General features: G+C 32.1%; 1 protein-coding gene across 50 annotated transcripts in view; it reads right to left on the bottom strand.

Moving 5' to 3' along the window:
- Positions 1-20,351, bottom strand: part of LOC106883142 (6-phosphofructo-2-kinase/fructose-2,6-bisphosphatase) — a 158,253-nt gene that overhangs the window by 26,343 nt on the left and 111,559 nt on the right. For 17 of the 50 annotated variants that reach the window (XR_016241589.1, XR_016241585.1, XR_016241594.1 and 14 more), the window contains one exon: positions 12,193-12,289. The exons of 31 other annotated variants lie outside the window; for them this stretch is intronic. Coding sequence is in view for 2 of the 19 variants with exons in the window: in XM_052967240.2 (XP_052823200.1) it covers positions 13,022-13,185 (164 nt within the window). In the remaining 17 variants the exon portion in view is untranslated. Of the gene's footprint in view, positions 1-12,192; positions 12,290-12,896; positions 13,186-20,351 lie in introns of those variants that run through there. 2 more of the 50 variants (XM_052967240.2, XM_089350990.1) reach the window with 2 other exon arrangements.

Genomic DNA, 20,351 nt, shown 5'->3' on the forward strand with positions numbered 1-20,351 from the left:
TTTTGAATTTTCTTTTCCCACATTTTTTAAAGTGTTCACTGCAAGTTGTGTTTCTAATTGAGGGGTCATGGATTTGTTGTTTATTACTCTTACTCCCTCATAGTCTAATGCCCATTTCACCAATGCAGTATTCTTTGCATTCAGGGCACATGGCACAGTAAATTAAGATTTTGGACGTATACATACATTTTTTTTTGTGTGTATACTTGTAAGAAAAACTTCTTACTATTTAAGCAACGAGTAAAACACACTTTTCAGTTTGAAAACAGCTATTTGAAGCTTGAAACTCATACCAGAGTCACTCACTGTAAACATTATTACTAAAAAAAAAATTATCACAAAAAAGCCAGCTCTACTCATTTTTTCAAATGTATGATATTGTACCAAGAACTTTTCTTTTTTTATTATTCTACTATACGTATGTATGTATGCATATATATATATATATATATATGTATGTATGTATGTGTGAGTGTGTTTATATATATAATGTGTATGTATGTGTGGGTGTATATATGTATGTATGTCTGTGTATATATATGTGTGTGTGTGTGTGTATATATATATATATATATATATATATATATATATATATATATGCATGTATACATACATATACTGGGTTGTTAGATAAATCTGTTCATTTCTTTCCAATGTTAGATCAAATTAACATGAAAAATATTTTTATTTTAGTATTGTATAGATTTTTTTTAGCTATACTTTTCCCTTACAAGTTCTATAATTTTTGAAATTTGAATAAATTTTACCTCTTTTCAGACATATGATTATAGAGTGCTGAGTAGTAGTAAAAAGCAAGCATTTTCTGCTTCTTGTCACTTCTGAAAGCTGCCAAAGTCACTCAAAACATTTGTGCTGTATATGAAGTGCTACTACTGAAAGAACTACGCAGAAATGGTTTTCATGCTTCAAGGAGGGGAAATTCAACTTCCCAGACTCCTTGTGTTCCATGTAACCCATTCTGTTCAATGAGGATCAATTAAACAAGCTCATCGAAAAGAATTCATGCCAATCCACTAGGGGATTGGCCCAGCAGATGGGATACTCTCATATGAAAGAGAGGAAAGAATGGTGGAGTCCCATCAAGTAACACTGTAAATCAAGCCAGAGTTGCATCCATGCAAGACAATGAGCTGCATTTGGTGGGGCTGGGAATGACAGGTCCACTGTGAAAACAACCACATGGTCAATGTAAAGCTTTACACTGACCAACAAATGCACCTCAATGGGACAATCCAACTGAAATAATCCAACTAGTAACATTGCGTGCTTCTTGAACTCAGCAATACTTGCACCCAAGTTGCCAATTTGACTAAAAAAATGCTATTCAAGAGTTCAGTTGTAAAGTTCTATTACAACCACTGTATTCTCCTGATATAGGCCTTTATATTATTCCCTTTTGGCCACTCTCCAATAACTTGTGAGTCATTCAAAAATGAAACGGAGCTAAAAACATGGCTCAATGAATTCTTCAAGTCAAGACAATTGATGATTTTTAGTCAAGTGACAAGACGCTTTGAACAACGAGGGAGAATATATAATTGAGTGATGTTAAGTGTTTATGAAAAATAAGGATTAACATAGTGGAAAAAAAATGAATATCCGATAACCCAATACATATATGCATGCACACACACACACTTTATTAATAATTAGCAGAAGTTACAAAATGACTCAAGGGCTGAGAGTTTCATGCATTGGCATTTATCAAAGTTTGATAAATGCCAATGTATACATATACACATATGCATGCATACATAGACACAAACACACACATGGCAACTGTAATGGCCAGTCTGATATTCGGATGTATGTAATTATCCCTTATGTGAAGGCAACATACCATATTATGAGCAAGCTGATCTACAGAATGCAGATATCAAACAAAGAGTGTTGCTCAAGGAGCTGCCTTCCAAGTCTCATGACGCTATCAGCCTTATGTATGCAAACTTGGTCAAGAGATGCACTTTGACACTTGGTGATTGAATGATGTTGCTGAAGTGATATGATGCAACATTCAAAGGTATTTTGGCTCAATGTTAAGCCTCTTCTGCCTTGTTTTCACTTTAGGTAGAGGCAATCTACATCACTGTTTATATGGAAATTATGTGTGCTTGTTAGTATTTTTCAGGTTTTTACATCAATGGCTCGGATAAACACAAAGTGGGCCACTGTTTTACTGAATGTAGAGAGTTCTGAGGTCCAAATTTTCTTTATTCAGCTGTAATATTCTTTAGTGATGTGTTTCGTTACAGGTGCCACTGTAAGATATATTTTCACCCACCCCCAGATACCTGTAAAATTCCTTGTCAGATACAGGGGAAACAGTCAAATCATTGATGGGGATGTTACTTGTCTGATTTATAGTTTTCCCCCTTTTCACAACCATATAACAACATTTATCCTGACCAAACACCAATCCTACATCCTTTGAGAATGTTGTAACTAGGTCAAGGCTCTTCATCTCATGCATATTCTTTGCATAAAGTTTTAAGTCATCCACAGAGAAACAGTGTGTAATTTTGTTATTTCTGTTTCCTTGTGAACCAATGATATATCCTTCAGACTTCCTTAACATGAATGACAAGGGGTCTACGGAAAGTATAAACAACATCACAGGGAGGCTGTCTCCTTGGAATATGCCTTTGCGATACTGTATTCTATCGGTGATAATACACTCTTTGTGTTTAATTTCATGATGGTGGCCCACAATGAAGTCAGGTCAGCTATGGCTTTGATTATTCTCACTGGAACTTTAGCAAGTTGAAGGGCTTCTAGCATCCATTAGTGGGGAACAGAGTCAAAGGCTTTGTGTGTATGTATGTATGTACGAGTACGCTGTTCAGATATGTTTCCAGCACCATCTCATTGTGTGTTTGTGTATAAATATGCATGTTTATATGTATTCAAGATATATGTATGAGTAATTATACATGTTTACATTTAGATGCATATGTAAATATATGTGGTAGGAAATAGTTCTGAAAGAATAGTTGCAAGAATAAGAACAGGCTGGGAAAAGTTCAGAGAGCTATCTTTGTTGGTAACAAAGGACCTCTCCCTCATAGTGAAATGCAGATTGTATGATGCCTGTGTGTGAACAGCTATGCTACAGAGTAGTGAAACATAGGTTGTGACTACTAATGATATGCTAAGGCTTGAAAAAAAAGTGAAGCCAGCATGCTCCACTGGATGGGTAATATCAGAGTGCATGTATGACAAAGTGTAAGTGATTTGAGAGAAAAATTGGGTACACAAAGTATCAGATGTAGTATGCAAGAGAGAAGACTGGTATAGTCATGTGTTGCATATGGATGAGGACAGCTGCATCAACATGTGCTGATCTCTGATTGTGGAGGGAACATGTGGAAGTGGCAGACCCAGGAAGATGTAGGATGAAGTGGTGAGAAAGCATTTTCAGACATCGGGCCTCACAGAGATGACAAGAGACCAAGGCTTCTAGCAGTTTGCTGTGCTTGAGAAGATATGCCAAGCTAAGTAAAATTATGGCTGTCCATACATACAGGCATGTTCTCTACATCCCTCTCTCAGCCAAGAGATCCTAGTTTTGCAGACTAGAAGGTGATAGTGCCATGTAAAAGCAACCATGCTAGTACCACACAAAAGCGTCCATGCTAGTGCTACGTAAAAAATGCCCAGTACACTCTGTAAAGTAGTTGACATTAGGTAGGGCATCCAATCATAGAAACCATACCAAAACAGATAAATGGAATCCAGACAGCCCTCAATCTGGCCAACTCCTGTCAAGCTGACCAACCCATGCCAGCATGGAGAACAGATGTTAAAAGATTATGAAGATGATGATGACTTCCCACTGCCAATTTCTATATATCCTTTTTTCTCTCCTGAGATCAAGCAGCCTCTGCATGGTGTCTAACTTAATCTCCCCATCCCTGTTTTTGGTACTTGGTTCTGATGGTTTAATGACCAGAGGGGAAATGGTTATTCACTGAGGGGCAATACTTATTTACTTATACTCAGCAAATGTTTGTACTTGTTTCTTCAGTTGTAGTCTTTTGTCTCTGTTTTGTTTCTCAGTCTTGTTATTGTTTGCTGTCCATACAAGTGATCCCAACTATTTCCAAGTGCCAAAATCATATAGACTCTGGATAAAACATTAGCTGATGAAATGGGTTTATCCATGTCTGTATTTTTTTTTTGTCTTTTCTATTAATTGTCATACACCACTGTTTAAATTGTTATACACCACTATTTAAACACACACACACGCACATACATACAAGTGTGTGTGTGTGTGTGTGTGTGTCTGTGGAGATACATGGCTATATTGCATTTATATAAGAAAGGGTGGGAGTAAACAGAGTGGAGATGGAAAGAGAGATAAAGGAGTTGGCAAGGTCTCAGAGTGGGACCTGAAGATACAAGGTGAGCAGAAGAAAAAGCAGAGAGAGAAGAACAGGAAGGGTGGATGGGTAGCTGTTGCAAGAAGGTATGGGGAGAGTAAAGGAATATTCAAAATGACATGAGGGTAGAGAGGCACAAGATAAGCTCACTATTACTTCTTCCATGATAAAATACACTCAGTGCATTTTGTAAAGCAATTGGCAAACAGGACAGAGACAACTTAAGGTTGAGGCATTCTGTTAAGTCCCATTAAGGACATAACATCTCAAGTGCTAGTAGCATGAAAAATGAAACCACTGATGGGAGAGAAAGGGCAGTAATAGAGTGTATAGTGTAGAAGCAGATTTCTCCACCACCCCTCTCTCATCTAACAGAGAGAGAAAGTAACAACAAAGTAGGGGATACTGAAATCTAAGTTCAATACCACCACTTGTTACACAGGTAGCATACTGCAGTGAATAGAAGAGATAGTGAATGGTAGTGATGATTGATAGAGAATTGAGCAAGTATCAAAAAAAAAAACGCAAGAGGGAGATATGTGGAGTCGACTGTGAGAGAGAGAGAGAGAGAGAGAGAGAGAGAGAGAGAGAGAGAGTGAGTGAGTGAGTGAGTGAGTGAGTGAGTGAGTGAGTGAGTGTGGGGGGGGGGGGGGGGGGCAAATGCCTCCCAGTCTCTGTCCCTGCAAGTATTTCTAACAGCTGTTTAACAGTTGTTTAACAGTTGTTTAACAGTTGTTCCACCATGCTTCTGTGGATCATTCTAGGGTAAAGGGTGTAGATATGTACATTTAAAATATAGAGGTATGATTTACTAAAGATCATACCCGTCTCTCATATATACATATAGTTTAGGGCAATCAGTAAGCTGTCATTATAGTACTCAGAGTTTCGGCTGCCAGGGCAAAGAGCTACAATGCATTCTCGTCGGCTGTAAATAGACGCTATGGAATACCATTGGATAAAAGGGAAGTTACTCTAATAGGTAGAAAAAAAAAGGATACATGCAACAATATTCTCACAATACATAGACATAAAACCTCCTGCATTCATAATGTCTACATACATACATGAACATATGTGCATGTACATACTCATACATATACACATATCCACACACACACATGCACGCATGTATGTATATTTATATATATATATATGTGTGTGTGTGTGCATGCAACTTCATCCTCATATACACACAGGTGTTTGCTTGCATACATATATATTTAAATATTTATACATATAAATATACAAATAATTTATTCTCAACTATATATATATAATTCCAAGAGTTAGAGGTTGTGAATCCAACCAACTAAGGGATAATATCTATCCAATGTACTGCTGGTAGAATAGCCAATTATTAATACACAAGTGTTTTTTTATTGCATAGCAGTTAAACTACTGAATGTAATAAATAGGTGAGGGTAAAAAGTTGTTTACCCTTAATTTATACAGCAATAAGAAAATGGAGGGGATCAAGAGGTGGTATTCATCAACTTTTAGACATTATATTATGTCTATTTATTTCTTAAAAAAAAAACAATTATAACAATATACATACATATATAACATATTATGCTTTACCTATATAAAAATACCAATAATTATTAAAATATATAACATAGAACATAGAAAGTAGAATAGTTTCTTACAGCTATTTCAACCAAGAGGTCATAGTATCCCACTTTACTTCCATCCCTTCAGTGAACTGAAGTATTTGGTAGATAAGATTAAGGCACTTGGGTGTGCCTCTGGGCTTCATCAGAGTTTAGAAAGTTCATAAGGTTAAGTTATAAATATAAATACATACATATATACACACTTTTACATATACATACATACACACTTTTACATATATATACATAAATACATATCTATACATTTATATATATATATATATATATATAATGTATACAAAGGAATTGATTATTATTATATTATTATTATTCTTACTAGATAAAGTATTAACAGAGGAAAGAGAAAATTATCAAAAAAGAAATAATAGTGGAATGAAAAGGTATATATATGAGGAATATATATATATATATATATATATATATATATATATACACACATATATATATATTTACATATAAACATCTGCATAGTCCAAGTCCTCCAGCTTGTTCATCAGTGTCCACTGAATACCTTTCCCGGAGGTAGCGTAGGCTGTCCTGGTGACCCAGTCCAGCACAATGAGGAACAGGAGTAGTGACAACAAACAGCCCTGTCTGACTCCCGTGTTGACCTTGAATTCCTCTGACAATCTCCCAGCATGGATGACCTGGCAAGAAAACTCCTCGTAGAGTAATCGAAAAATGCCCACGATCTTCTCTGGCACACCATAGTGTTGTAAGATGTCCCAGATTGTCTGCCTGTCTACACTGTCAAATGCTTTTTCAAAGTCGACGAAGCACACATAGAGTGACGTTTTCCATTCCAATGTCTGCTCCACGATGACTCTGAGAGTTGCAATCTGGTCCGTACAAGTGTTTCTTTACATGTATAGGGTGTTAGCCTATAGCACAAGCCCCGAATCTGAAGGGCTGATGTGTATACTTTAGTCTGACTCCTCCTCTTCAACCAAACCAGCAAGGTTGAATCTACCAGTGGAACACATCCCCCACTGGCATATACTCTAAGGATCATAAGAGTATGCAAGCCTCCCTGCCACGTCAAGGCCACACACAGGGGGAGGACACTGATGAACAAGCTGGAGGACTTGGACTGTGCAGATGATCTCATGCTACTGTCACATCGCCTGCAAGACATGCAAGATAAGGTAGACCACTTGAGAGAAACTTCAAAGCGAGTGGGTTTGAGGATCAGCCAGGAAAAGACAAAAGTGCTGCGTATCAACAACAAGCAGGAAGAGCCAATCACAATTGAGAGAGCAACTGTGGAAGGTGTTTGTGAGTTTGTCTATCTTGGAAGCAAGATCAGCAAATCAGGTAGATCAGATGAGGACATCACTGAAAGAACCAAGAAGGCTTGGCAAGCCTTCGCTATTCTTTGGCCAATGACCGCAAAAAGTGGAAAATAACTGTTGAGGCCCTATGCTCCACAAGGGCAAAAAGATTAAGATGAAGACGTATAAATATACGCATAGGTACATACATATATCATGTGTTGAGAAGGGAGGATTACTGTAGTAATTCATATTTTTCTTTTTATATAATTATAATAATTATACACAAACATATAGATATTCATACATATAAACATGCGATATGTTTTCTAATGAGGGCTTGAGATAAAGGTCCACTATAAGTGGGTTAGAGTTTATATTAATACCTGTGATATTAGTTGGTACTGAAAGTAATAAATTTCTGGGTATTAATCAAGATACTTTATTATTTTCTGTTACCTCTTGTTTATCGAGTTGCTGAAATCCTGCGGGAAGTGGGGGAGGGGGTTTATGGTCAGTCCCGTAATCTAATTGGTCACCTATTGTTTTGAAAGGCCATGACTTTGTTATGGTTGGTTAATGGATAACCGATAACATAAACAACAAAGTAGGCAAAAATATATAAATGTATACAAATAAAAACAAATAATCCAAGGTTAACCCTTAGTAGGTAGGATAGTAAAAGTCAATAAAGAAATTAATATAGGGACTTGACTCCATTATATTAAATTAAGTTATGTTAAATTACGCAATATATAAGAAAAATGTGGATGAATTTTTATATATATATATATATATATATATATATATATATTAGTATTTTATGTTAAAGTGATATTACTACGCGGATATTGTTTTAATAGACTGCATTTTTAAAATGGTGTATAATAATGCATGTATCTGTCTAACTAGGGGAATCATTTGTATATTTACTAAACCATACGGGTAATATAGGGTTAACATTATATGTTGGAAGTTATTCAGAACAAATTCAAATAAGGAACAAAAGACCAAATGTAACCATACAAGTTGTTATTTATTGCTAAGATTATGCTTAAAATGTAATCTCAGATAAAATGCATTAATTGTAATTCTCCATGCAACAGTGTTTAGTTACTAAATTAATGAACCAACTCAATATATATCCTTATATATCATCTTTTATATATACCTACATATTACTAAATTATTGTTATTTATCACTAAAATTATGCTTAAAATATATTTTATCTGACAGAATGCCTCAATTACATGACTATGTAATAGTGTTGAGTCAATTAACGAACCAATCAGTCATTCAGTCCTTTAAAATAATTATCCGTCTATTTATTCAGTTAATTACTTTTAATTTTATATTTAAGTTGTGAGGTGGGGGTTTATTAAGCTATAAACAGAATGAAGGGAGGTAACTCTGGGTTATTGAGGTCTATAATAATAATAATAACATACTCAAAAATTTAGGTCCATTATTCAATCAATCAATTAATTTATTGGTTCTATAATGGGGTTGCATATAAATATGTTTGTTATTATACACAAACATATATATATATATATGTTTGTGTATAATTATTATAATTATATAAAAAGAAAAATACGAACTACTACAGTAATTCTCCCTTCAACACATGAAATATGTACCTATGGGTATGTTTATGTGTGTGTGCGTGTGCGTGTTCCTCATATATATACCTTTTCATTCCTAAAGATAGATTATTTAAATTCCACTCTTTTGATAATTTTCTCTTTCCTCTGTATGTACTTAAACTAATAAGAATAATATAATACACCTAATAATAATAATAATAATTGATTCCTTTGTATACATATATATATAAATGTATAGATATCTATTTATGTATATTGATGTATCTATATGTAAAATGTGTGTATATATGTATGTACTTATAACTTAACCTTATGAACTTTCTAAACTCTCTGACAAAGCCCAGAGGCACACCCAAGTACCTCAATCTTATCTATCAAATACTTCTGTTCACTGAAGGGATGGAAGTAAAGTGGGATACTATGACCTCTTGGCTGAAATAGCTGTAAGAAACTATTCTACTTTCTATGTTATATATTTTAATAATTACTGGTATTTTTATAAATGTAAAGCATAATATGTTATACATGTATATTGTTATAATTGTTTTTTTAAAAATAAATAAATAGACATAATATAATGTCTAAAAGTTGACGATTACCACCTTGATCCCCTCCATTTTCTTCTTGTTGTATATATATATATATATATATATATATACATACACACATACAGGCATATATTCCCACATATATGAACGCATGTACACACACACACACACATATATATATACACATACACATCCTCCTATCACACACCTGCACACATACAGGCATATGCATATCCATATAAACGAAGAGGACATGTGCATGAAAGTCGCACTTATGCACCGGACACAGTCCTACAGTCATATACATACACACATGCATACACACGCACACATATAAATTAATATATACATGCATATATACTCATATATGTACACATTCAAACAATTAAAAAGGAAAAAAAATGCGGATTCTATACATACACACGCACACATATAATTTAATATATACATGCATACATACTCACACACATACACATACACACAATTAAAAAGGGGGAAAAAAAAGGCGGATTCTATCTGTGATCTTGAGGGGCCCAAAACTGTAACAGGTATTTTGTCATATGATCCAAAAAGTTCAGTTCTTGAATTTAGACATGTGTATATATGTATATACGGGAGTGTGAACGTATGCCTGTATATTTATATGTATAAATGTTTAAATATATATGTATGCGAGCAGACACCTACGTGTATATGAGGATGGAGTTGCGTGCACAGATACATATATATATGTATACGTGTGCTTGGATATATGTATACATATGAGTACGTACATGCACATAGGTTTGTGTGAGTGTGTACATATGCAGACGTTATTAACAAAGGAGGTTTTATGTCTATGTATTGTGAAAATATGGTTGCATGCATTTTTTATCTTTTATTTTTTTTCTACCTATTAGAGTAACTTCCCTTTTATTTAACGGTTTTTTCATAGCGTCTATTGCCATTAATAGCCGACAAGAATGGATCACAGCTCTTTTCTCCGGCATTTGAAACTGAGTGCTATAATGACAACTTACTGATTGTCCTAAACTATACATATATAAATAATCCTCTATTTACCTAATATTGAGGTCGCATTCTTTTGTTGTCACTTTATTGTTATTATTATTATTATATATATATATATATAAAATCACTTCTGACTTTGATACAAGCCACAAATTTGAAGGAATGTAACTAGTTTGATGGTCATCAACACAATATATCTATTAGAAATATTAGGTCTTTATCTGTCACTACACTGCTGGTAAAAATATTTGTTCATCATGCATGTACCTTATTTTAATAGTAGAGGGTTATAGAGTGAAAGTCTCGTTAGTTACTATAGTGACAACAGTCTACCTATCTATCTTTCACACACACACACACACACACACACACACACACACACACACACACACACACTCTCTCTCTCTCTCTCTCTCTCTATTTCTCTCTCAACAGCGGTTTTTTTTTCTTGAAATAAATTTTTCTTTTATCTTTCACACACACACTCTCTTTCATTGAATTTCTCTCTCAACAACAACCTGTCATTAAAATGAGCCATTTTTTTAAAGGTATGTGTTGTCTCTATGCTGAAAAGCATACAGAAACACACTTGCACAAACAAACAACCAAAAAAAAACTATTTATATTGCTATATAATGAAAGTTATTTTTTGAAGTTGTGTTTTATTGACAAACTTGTATTTAGATTCCAATGTTTTTAATCAAAACACGTTAATCACTATGGTGACGACACTACCTATCTCTCTCTCTCTCTCTTTTTCACACACACACACACACACACACACTCTCTCTCAACAACATCTTTTTCTCCTCTTTTTCTAAAAATACATTGTGACTTGTATTTTGATCCCTCCCCTTCTTTCCCTCCATCTAATTGATGTTGTGATGCAGAGATAGATGGAGATCTGCTTCTCTTTTATAGTATGTTTATAGACATGATCTATTAAAATGTAAAGCTGAAAACAATGTTAGTTATCAATCACTAATATAATAAGTATTGTCTTTAAGCTGTTTAATATTACAGGTGCATCTCATCTTTAACAAAGTAAAAACTATATTTTTTTCTACTTTAAGCAAAACTAATTTCTTTTGTGCAAAATATCAATAGAGCATGCTATTGTTAAATAGGGATTTGGAATTAAAAATTAATATCTGCTACAATAACAATGATATTATTCGGTATACAATTTTTATGCCTAACTTTTCTTATGCAAACTTTTCTTTTCTTGACACTAAATTAAAATTCAATATAATGTTTCTAGATTTTACTTTAAGAACAGTCAATATAGTATGTCAATTCATATTTAAAAATCAATTTCATTTCAAATATAATTATCCATAAAAAAACATCATTTATACATTATGTAAACAGTTTCACTAGGATTATCATAGCATCCATACTGATATTTCAACTGGTGATTGGAGTAGAATATATGAACAGATATGTGTAAAAATAAGGGTATTTTCAGTTTTTCTTAGAGTTATTGTGATAATATTTCTAGTGATCAGGTGCTGATTTGAAATTAAGCTAAAATATATTAATTCAATTAAAATATATGGCAACAGGAAGAAAAGACTAGCTAAGAAAAGGTGTTAGAAAAACCAGAGTGCAATATCATCAGCAGTAATGTAGCAACAAGTTACTACAGGAATATCACACATACACACACATACAACTAACTATATAAGTTGGCAATCATGGCTTGATACTCCACCTGAGCAAGGGTATCTCTTCCAGCACACATGTACCAAATGGTGTCATAGTCATTTTCACTAAAGTCTCACATGGGACAGGTACATATGGGATTTCCTCTAGATGGTGGTGGTTTTGGAGATACAAAAAGGAAAAAAGGCAATACCAGAGTTAATGGTATGTATATGTAAAAGGAAATGTTTTATTGCCATGACATCAAAAGAAGCATAAAGAATGACTATATAGAACTCAGTGTGCTGACTTAGTAGATTTCTAGTGAATGAACAGATAGAGAAAGTGATATATATATATATATGTGTATATATATATATATATATATATATATATATATTTCACTTTCTCTATTTGTTCTTATATACATATATGCTTATATTTTTCAGTAACTTTCCATAAAAACTAATTTTACTTTTGAATACCTCAGTACCTGGAATCAACCATTGTTTTATTGCTTCAAGATAATCTAGTAGGCATTCATGAAACAAGAAATATTTCATGACTGCCATATATACATGACTGCTATATATACATTTGTATTTTTTGTTCTGTGATGAATAAACATCTTGAGAACAAATAGCAGGCAAGTAGGTGTGATATCCAATTAAGAAAACTATGTCTTTATCATGGGAGCATATTTATGTGTTACGAATTTTTAATGAAACACATTTTAGATACAAGCCTTCAGTTTCAATGGCTGTCTGTTGCAAAAAGGACTATTTCATCATGAGTGCTGGTGATTCAGTAAAAGACATAGTTTAAAATAAAGTAGTCTATTGAAAATTCCAAACACTGGTTTTTCTGAAATTTGTTGATATTGATAATGCTTAAATAGTTCAAGTCTTATATCTACAGCAGACTGATTTCATGCAAACTTCAAAAAAAATTTTGGAGTGTTGGTTAGCGACAGAAATAGGAGATAATTTTAACTGCAGGTAATCCACCGATACCAATAAATTCAATGGGGTTTTGTTTTCTTGTCCTAAAAAAAATATGAGAACTGAAAAAAGAATTATTCAATTATATATGTAGTTAACTAATTGCAATCAACTTTCTTTGAACAAAATAAGAAACTTCAGAATCTTTTTTAAACTACTTTCATTTATTTCAATTTGATTAGATTTTTATCAAGTTAACTTTTAAATGAAATTATGTAGTTTTTTAATTATGCCTAACTATATTGGAAAAAGTTTCAGAATAAAATAAAGAATTATTTAAAATCAAAAAGTATCATCCTCTGGAAAAGTAAATCAGCTTGACTAAAAAAATCCCCAAACTCCATGAATAGTGAATAAATACTATAAACTCTGTTTGATAATTATAATTATCTTTAATAAAAAAAAAATGTTAAGTGCTCTTTAAATGGAAAACAACAATGTAATATTCTAACTAAATAGTGTAGTTGATGGATAAATTAGTTTAGCTATCATATTAAAAGAGCCATAACTGAGGAAAAATTCTACAGAATAAACTTACTTTTAAAGATACAGAGATACAGAGAAACATAGTATTTATTTTGCATTTGATATAATTTAATAGCAAATGAACCACATTAATGAAAGAGGTTACAAAATTAACTGTTTAATTATCATATTAAGATGTAAAAAACATTAACACATAAACTTTTAATTATTTGCAAATACATTCACAAGTTTATCCATTTTCAGTAAAAAACATCTTTAAAGCACTGACGTGAAATATTTATTTTAATTCAAAACAATCATATGAAATTTTAAAGATAAAACTGGATCTCACATTTTAATTCTGTTAAATAATATTGCTAGAATTTTAATTTAATGGTATGTAGATAATTTTTTAATTAATGAAAAAAAAAAAATCAAGAAACAAAAAAATAACTGATCTATTAATTTATATGGAAATAAATTTAAAATTCATAACACTGACATGTTTATAAACTGAAATTGCGGAGAGGAAACTCAATTTCTAAAATTTGAATAAAATATTTAATAAACTCACATTTTAATTTGAACCAATAAAAATTTCAGTTCAAAAATTTTGTTTTATTTGACTCCCTTGTCAATTATGAAAGCATTTTAATTTAAAAAACCTGAGTGGGGGAAAATACTGGGAGGGAGGGAAAAATTACTAGAATCAATATTTCTATCTGTTGATGATTGCTATTTTAACTCCTCATGCACATGCATCACACAAGAATATCTTGTGTGTCAATGCAGAAGTAATTAGAGTAACTCATGTCTACAGAAATTAATACTCAGAATGTAGAGTTAAAACTAAATGTTAAAAGGCATTTAGTCTATCATTTCTGCAAAGTCATCCTCATACATGTATATGAAACTACGAACAGTGTATGAATAAGTAATCAGCAGTATGTGTTTCAGAATGCAAGATGAAAAACCAATACTTTTCAAATCATATTGATAAGGGGCAATAATATTGATTAGAGGCAATACTATAAGGTTATATTAAATGTATGTTATAACCTCAAAAATATAGAAATTTTACAAAATAGAAGAAAGATAATAATGGAACATTTTAACTATAGTATTAAAAGTGTGCGGATTGGTATTAAAACGATTTCTTTTAAAACATTCTTATATAAATTTATCCTTTAATCAAAGTTTTATGTAAGAAAATTTGCTTTAGCTATGCTCTAAAAAAGTCAATTATATAAGCCTATACATTAAAACAAATTACTTATTTTGCTAAATCCTTCAAAATCATCTGAAACTTATGCAGTATATTTTGTTAGAAATAAAGTTACAAATGAGTTAATGGTAAAGGTAATTACAAGTCTTCAAAATTAAAATTTAGATTTAATAATTATTAGTAATTTTATTAAAAATTGACATTACAGCTTTTGCAAACAAATGGGAAGATTAAATTCTAGTTTTTAAAACAAGGAAAAAATTTAATTAGCTTATCATTGAAAAGATAGTGTATATGTTGCAACCAAATGCACACTGTATCAGTAAAAATATGTTTAGAAGTGCTATGTTAAAATAAATGTAAACACATTTATCAAAGTGAAATATTTGAAATTATATAACAAGAGAAAGGATGTTATTTACAATTCCATAAAACAAAGCAAGGCAAAATGTAGTGATACTATTAGTTTAGTGAGTTGAACTTTTATCAAAGAATAATAATAAGGTTTCTGCCTATAAGAACCTGAGGAAAGGAAAGAATAGTAAAATTGCATTATCCCATTTGCTTAGCTCATAAGCAAATACCACAAAATTTGTTTATGCATTTGAATGCATATGAGACAGTGACAAGCCATATTCATTAGATAAAACTGTTGATATCAAAGAAATCTGAACATACAAAATACTTTTCAGCTGTATCTACAATAGACAGTTACTAAATTATTAACAAAGTGATAATTTTTCATGAACTGCAACCCAACAAATAAAATAAAGTCAATAAAACAACTGTCACTTCTTATTATATCGTAGAAGAATATTTGTTACAAGATAGCATTTATACATCTATAACATAGGAGCAATCAACTGAATGATAAATTGCAACACAAACACCTATTATGATTCAAGTTTTTGCTTTAATCACCCACCTAAATAAGATATAAATTCAGATGGTTATGGTCTCACAATTACATAGCATCTCACTTAAACCACACTTACATAAAAATATATATATATGAATTAATAATAATTATCAGAAAACCATTATTAAATTGCTAAATTTCAAACAAATGTACATCAAATTTTATTAATATTGTTTCCACTGCGGCAATGTAACTGTTTATTTAACCTAATAAAGTTCTTTTTCATATTTGTTAATTATACTTTTTGATGAAGGTTTAACCGCCTGTCACTATTTGCACAATAAATTCTGTTAACCCTCAAAATTTTGCTTCTTGTATAAACTATCTCTCCCCACACACTCAACATCTTATTTTTTCACTAAGAAGTTTATTCTTTTTAAAATTATTATCACCACTTTGTGTAAGCTTGTATAATATAAATTTTCAGGTAAGTAATTTAAATTTCATATATATAATTCTTTTTTTTTTTAACTCTCCACCTTTTAAATTTTAGCTATGTATCTACTTTGCAGATAATAGTAAAACAGACCAATAGATTGTAGTAAACACATTCACATACATGTATCTTGAAGTGTGTGTTTGATCAAATAGTGATGATATTAAGTAGTGGTATTTCTTTGACGGATTTGAATAGGTCAAATAACATTGCATTACGTAGTAAATATGCTGTAAGTATTGATGCAGCATGGCTAAATGATTGATAAGCTTGCTTCATAGTTCAAGATCTTTTCAGGGTTGATCCCTCTGTGGGACATCTCAGATTGATTCAAGCCTTACAGGTGAAATTGGATAGACAAAATCCATTAGATGGATGGTATTTGTAGTTCAAAGGTCATGCCTTGTCGTACTGTGTAACAAATTTTACTTGAGAATTATGTTTAAGATACAAATGTCTGTGGAATATTCAACCACTTACATGCTAATTCAATGAACAGATAATTTAGTTCTCAAACAACTGAAAACTCATTACCAAAACAAATAGGGATACACTTCTTAATGAAGGCTAAGATATGAAACCATTCATATCAAATATTTCTCATGTAAATAAAGTCATTATTTGTACCATGTACAGCAAGATCAGGAATGAATATTTACATATTCATTAACACATTTAGAGAGGTTCAGATGCAAAATATGCTAGTCATTGTAGTGTACATCATAGGAGAAGAGCTTTTCCCTATTATGATGACAATGTATTCAACACACTCGGCTCATTGGTGCACAGCATTTTGGGATACTGGTGTTTCGACAGGTTTCATCCATCAAAAGCAACCAGAACTAAGCCTAAACAAAGCCATAGCTTATTTTACACTTTCAGGTGGACTGTGTAGTAAGAAGCTTGCTTCCCAACCACATGGTTCTGGGTTCTGCATGGTATCTTGGGCTAGTGTCTTCTACTATAGCCTCAGGCCGACCAGTCTTGTGAGTGGATTTGGTAGGCAGAAACCAAAAAAAGCCAGTTGTATACATATATATATATATATATATATATATATATTTGTGTGTGTCTTTGTCCTACACCTCATCATTGCTTGACAACTGATGTTGGGGTGTTTACGTCCCTGTAACCTAGCGGTTCAGCAAAAGAGATCGATAGAAAAAGTACCAGGCTTACAAAGAATAAGTCCTGGGGTCGATTTCTTTGACTAAAAGGCAGTGCACCAGCATGGCCACAGTCAAATGACAAACAAATAAAAGAAAAAATTGTTTGCTGATGGATGCTTATATTTGCCAACCAATAAAAAAAAATCATTTGCACTGTGTACAGTGAGATCTGGAACAAATATTTGCATATTTTTTCTTAACAGGTCTAAGCAGGTTTAGACCCAAAACATGCTGGTTGCTGTAGCGTATATCATAAGAGAATTAACTTCTTCCTTTTATGATGACAGTGTGTTCAATATACTTGACTCATTGGCACACAGCATTCTGGGACACTAGTGTTTCAATGTATTGTCTCTTGTCATCCAAAAACAGTTGGAACTTTGAGCCTAAACAAAGTTGCTGGCTTTGTTTACACTTTCAGAGTTTGGGAATATAAATATCTGTAAGCTGAGGAATATCTGTACATATTTTGTCAATCTTGTAAAGCTGAGCAAACAGAATACAAACCTCAACTTGTAAAATACTGAACAGCTTGCACCATTTAAAGCACCTCTCAACCAATGAGTTTTCACTTTGCTCTATAACTAATATATTAGATGTAAGTAAACCTTATTTTTACTTAACATGATCTTTTGTTAGGTATGTTGTAAGCATTAAGACTGCTAACAAATAAAAAAAGCACTAATATGATTTGTAAAAGCTGAAGAAATTAAGTAACCTATGAAGAAGTTTTTATATTGACGTACAAGAAAAGTGGTTAAAAATATACAGGGTTTATGTAATAAGAGCAGAACTGATAACCAAGCCTGAAATATATGTTTCATTAATTTAGAGACAGAAATCAATAAGATAAGTATAAAATAACTGATGCAAAATATCTGAAAGTTTTTTAGATGGCAGAAAAGCTAAGATAATAATAGCAAAGCAAATGCTGATGGAAGATAGTTCCACCAATAAAAGGTTGAAAATAGAAGGCAGGTAGCTAAAAAAAAAAAAAGCTCTGCTAGAAAGAAAGGGAAAATAGCACAAAATAAAGTCAGCACAAATGAAATTAAGGAAAATCACTGAAAGAGACATAATAAAAAAAAGTGCCCTGAAGGTGAGTTGTTGGTGACCAAGCTTTCTTGAAACAGAAGTAAAACATCCTTATTAATAGTCAACCGAGTCATTTCACATAACTGAGAATCAAATATGTTAGAAAATAATCTAAAACAAAAATGTGTGGATGATACATGCACGCGCACGCGCGCGTGCGCACACACACACACACACACACACACAGTGGGGAGAGGAAGTAGGAAAGGTTTCTTCTCGGATATTTTACTTTCTGTGATATCATTTATATAACACATTCACTATATTTCAGAGGAGGATTCAAACTTATTGAGGTGGTTGGAATTTCTCTTACATTTCCTGAACATCAGTAAAATTTTTTTAGATACTCATTTTTTTTAGATCACCATTTTGCTTTTACTGTGGTATAACATTTTTTCTAAGAAACAAACCAATTTCGTATGCAGAGAGTAAACTACAGTGTATTACTGGCATTTTGTTAATCTTAGATTAAAAAATTAAAGTTGACCTTAGTTGAAGTATGAAGTAGGAATCATAGAATGAAATGAAACTGCTTTTAGTTCACTTCCCAAGTTACTCAACGATTTTTAATGCTCTTTATTAGGAAGTCATTGACATTTTCAATATTTTTTACATCCTTTTATTGAACTATTTCGTATTATTAGTTTTATTAGAAACAAATATTGAGATTGAAATATTTCAAATATTTTAAGTTGTTTCAAAATAAATATTTAACTAAATGGTACATATCAGTCTCAATAAAGAATTCCAAAAACAAAAAAAAGAAAAAAAAACATTTCTCATTTATTAGTTCTTAACTCACATATATATATCAAACATTTGTAAATGCATCTTTTTGAATTGCTTTCTCCACTTTCCTAACTCAGCTTTTCCCAAATAAATATTGACAAAAATTTAGTGAAAAATTCTAGTTGATCATTTTGTTTAAGAAAATATTGCAGCCTGATATGAATTTACAACATTCTTGTAGCAATATAAGAATGAAATGAATGTATAAATAGACTTGTGTTCAATATTTGGCATAGCTGCATTAGCATTTAAATGACATCAATTAAAAATGAAGGGCAAATTATCTGTATAAAGCAAGCTTGTTTTGAAACTGGACAGCAAAGCTGCCCACCACTTACCATTTATTTAGGAAAAAATACTACGAAAAGGAAAAGAACATTTATAATCATACAATATCTCAAGAAGGAATGTAATTAAATTAAGAAATTTATGACAACTAATTCCACACACAATAAAGAAAATATTTCTGCTCACCATTATTTGACATCTTCTACCATACATAATTATATATGAGAATTTATTAAGATTGAAATATGAAATTGTTCTAAGTGAAAAATCTAATGTCTTGGGTTCTTGTCCTTCACCTTACAGGAAGTGTTTTTGCTTTGGTCAGAAGCTAAATTCTTCACTTGCCACAGCAACTGCACTTCCAGATCACAACTATGGACTAAATGTACTGTTGACAGATCACCAATTTCCTTAGATTCCAAATTTAGACATACATGATATTGATTGGCATTAAGAAGGGTATTCAACCACAGAAACCATTCCAAAGCAGATACTGGAGCACAATGCAGTCCTTGAACTTGTCACATCCTGTCAAATCATCTGAGCCATGCCAGCATCGAGCAGGGGCATTAAAAAATACTCCTTTCTACTATAAGCACAAGGCTTGAAGTTTTGAGTGAGAGGCTAGTTGATTACATCAACTCCAATGCTCACTGGTATTTATTTTATCAATCCTGACAGGATGAAAGGCAAAGTCTACCTCAGTAGAATATGGACATTAAAAAATAATTAGAATATAGCTAATCAGGAAACAGCTTTAAAGTTAGACGACCTTTTTATGGAAATTCATAATCTGGTCTTATGTATTTATATTCCGACAAAACAACTATATGGCTTCATTA

This window comes from Octopus bimaculoides, chromosome 4 (assembly GCF_046866305.1).
Source record: "Octopus bimaculoides isolate indiv1 chromosome 4, ASM4686630v1, whole genome shotgun sequence".
NCBI lineage: Eukaryota > Metazoa > Mollusca > Cephalopoda > Octopoda > Octopodidae > Octopus > Octopus bimaculoides.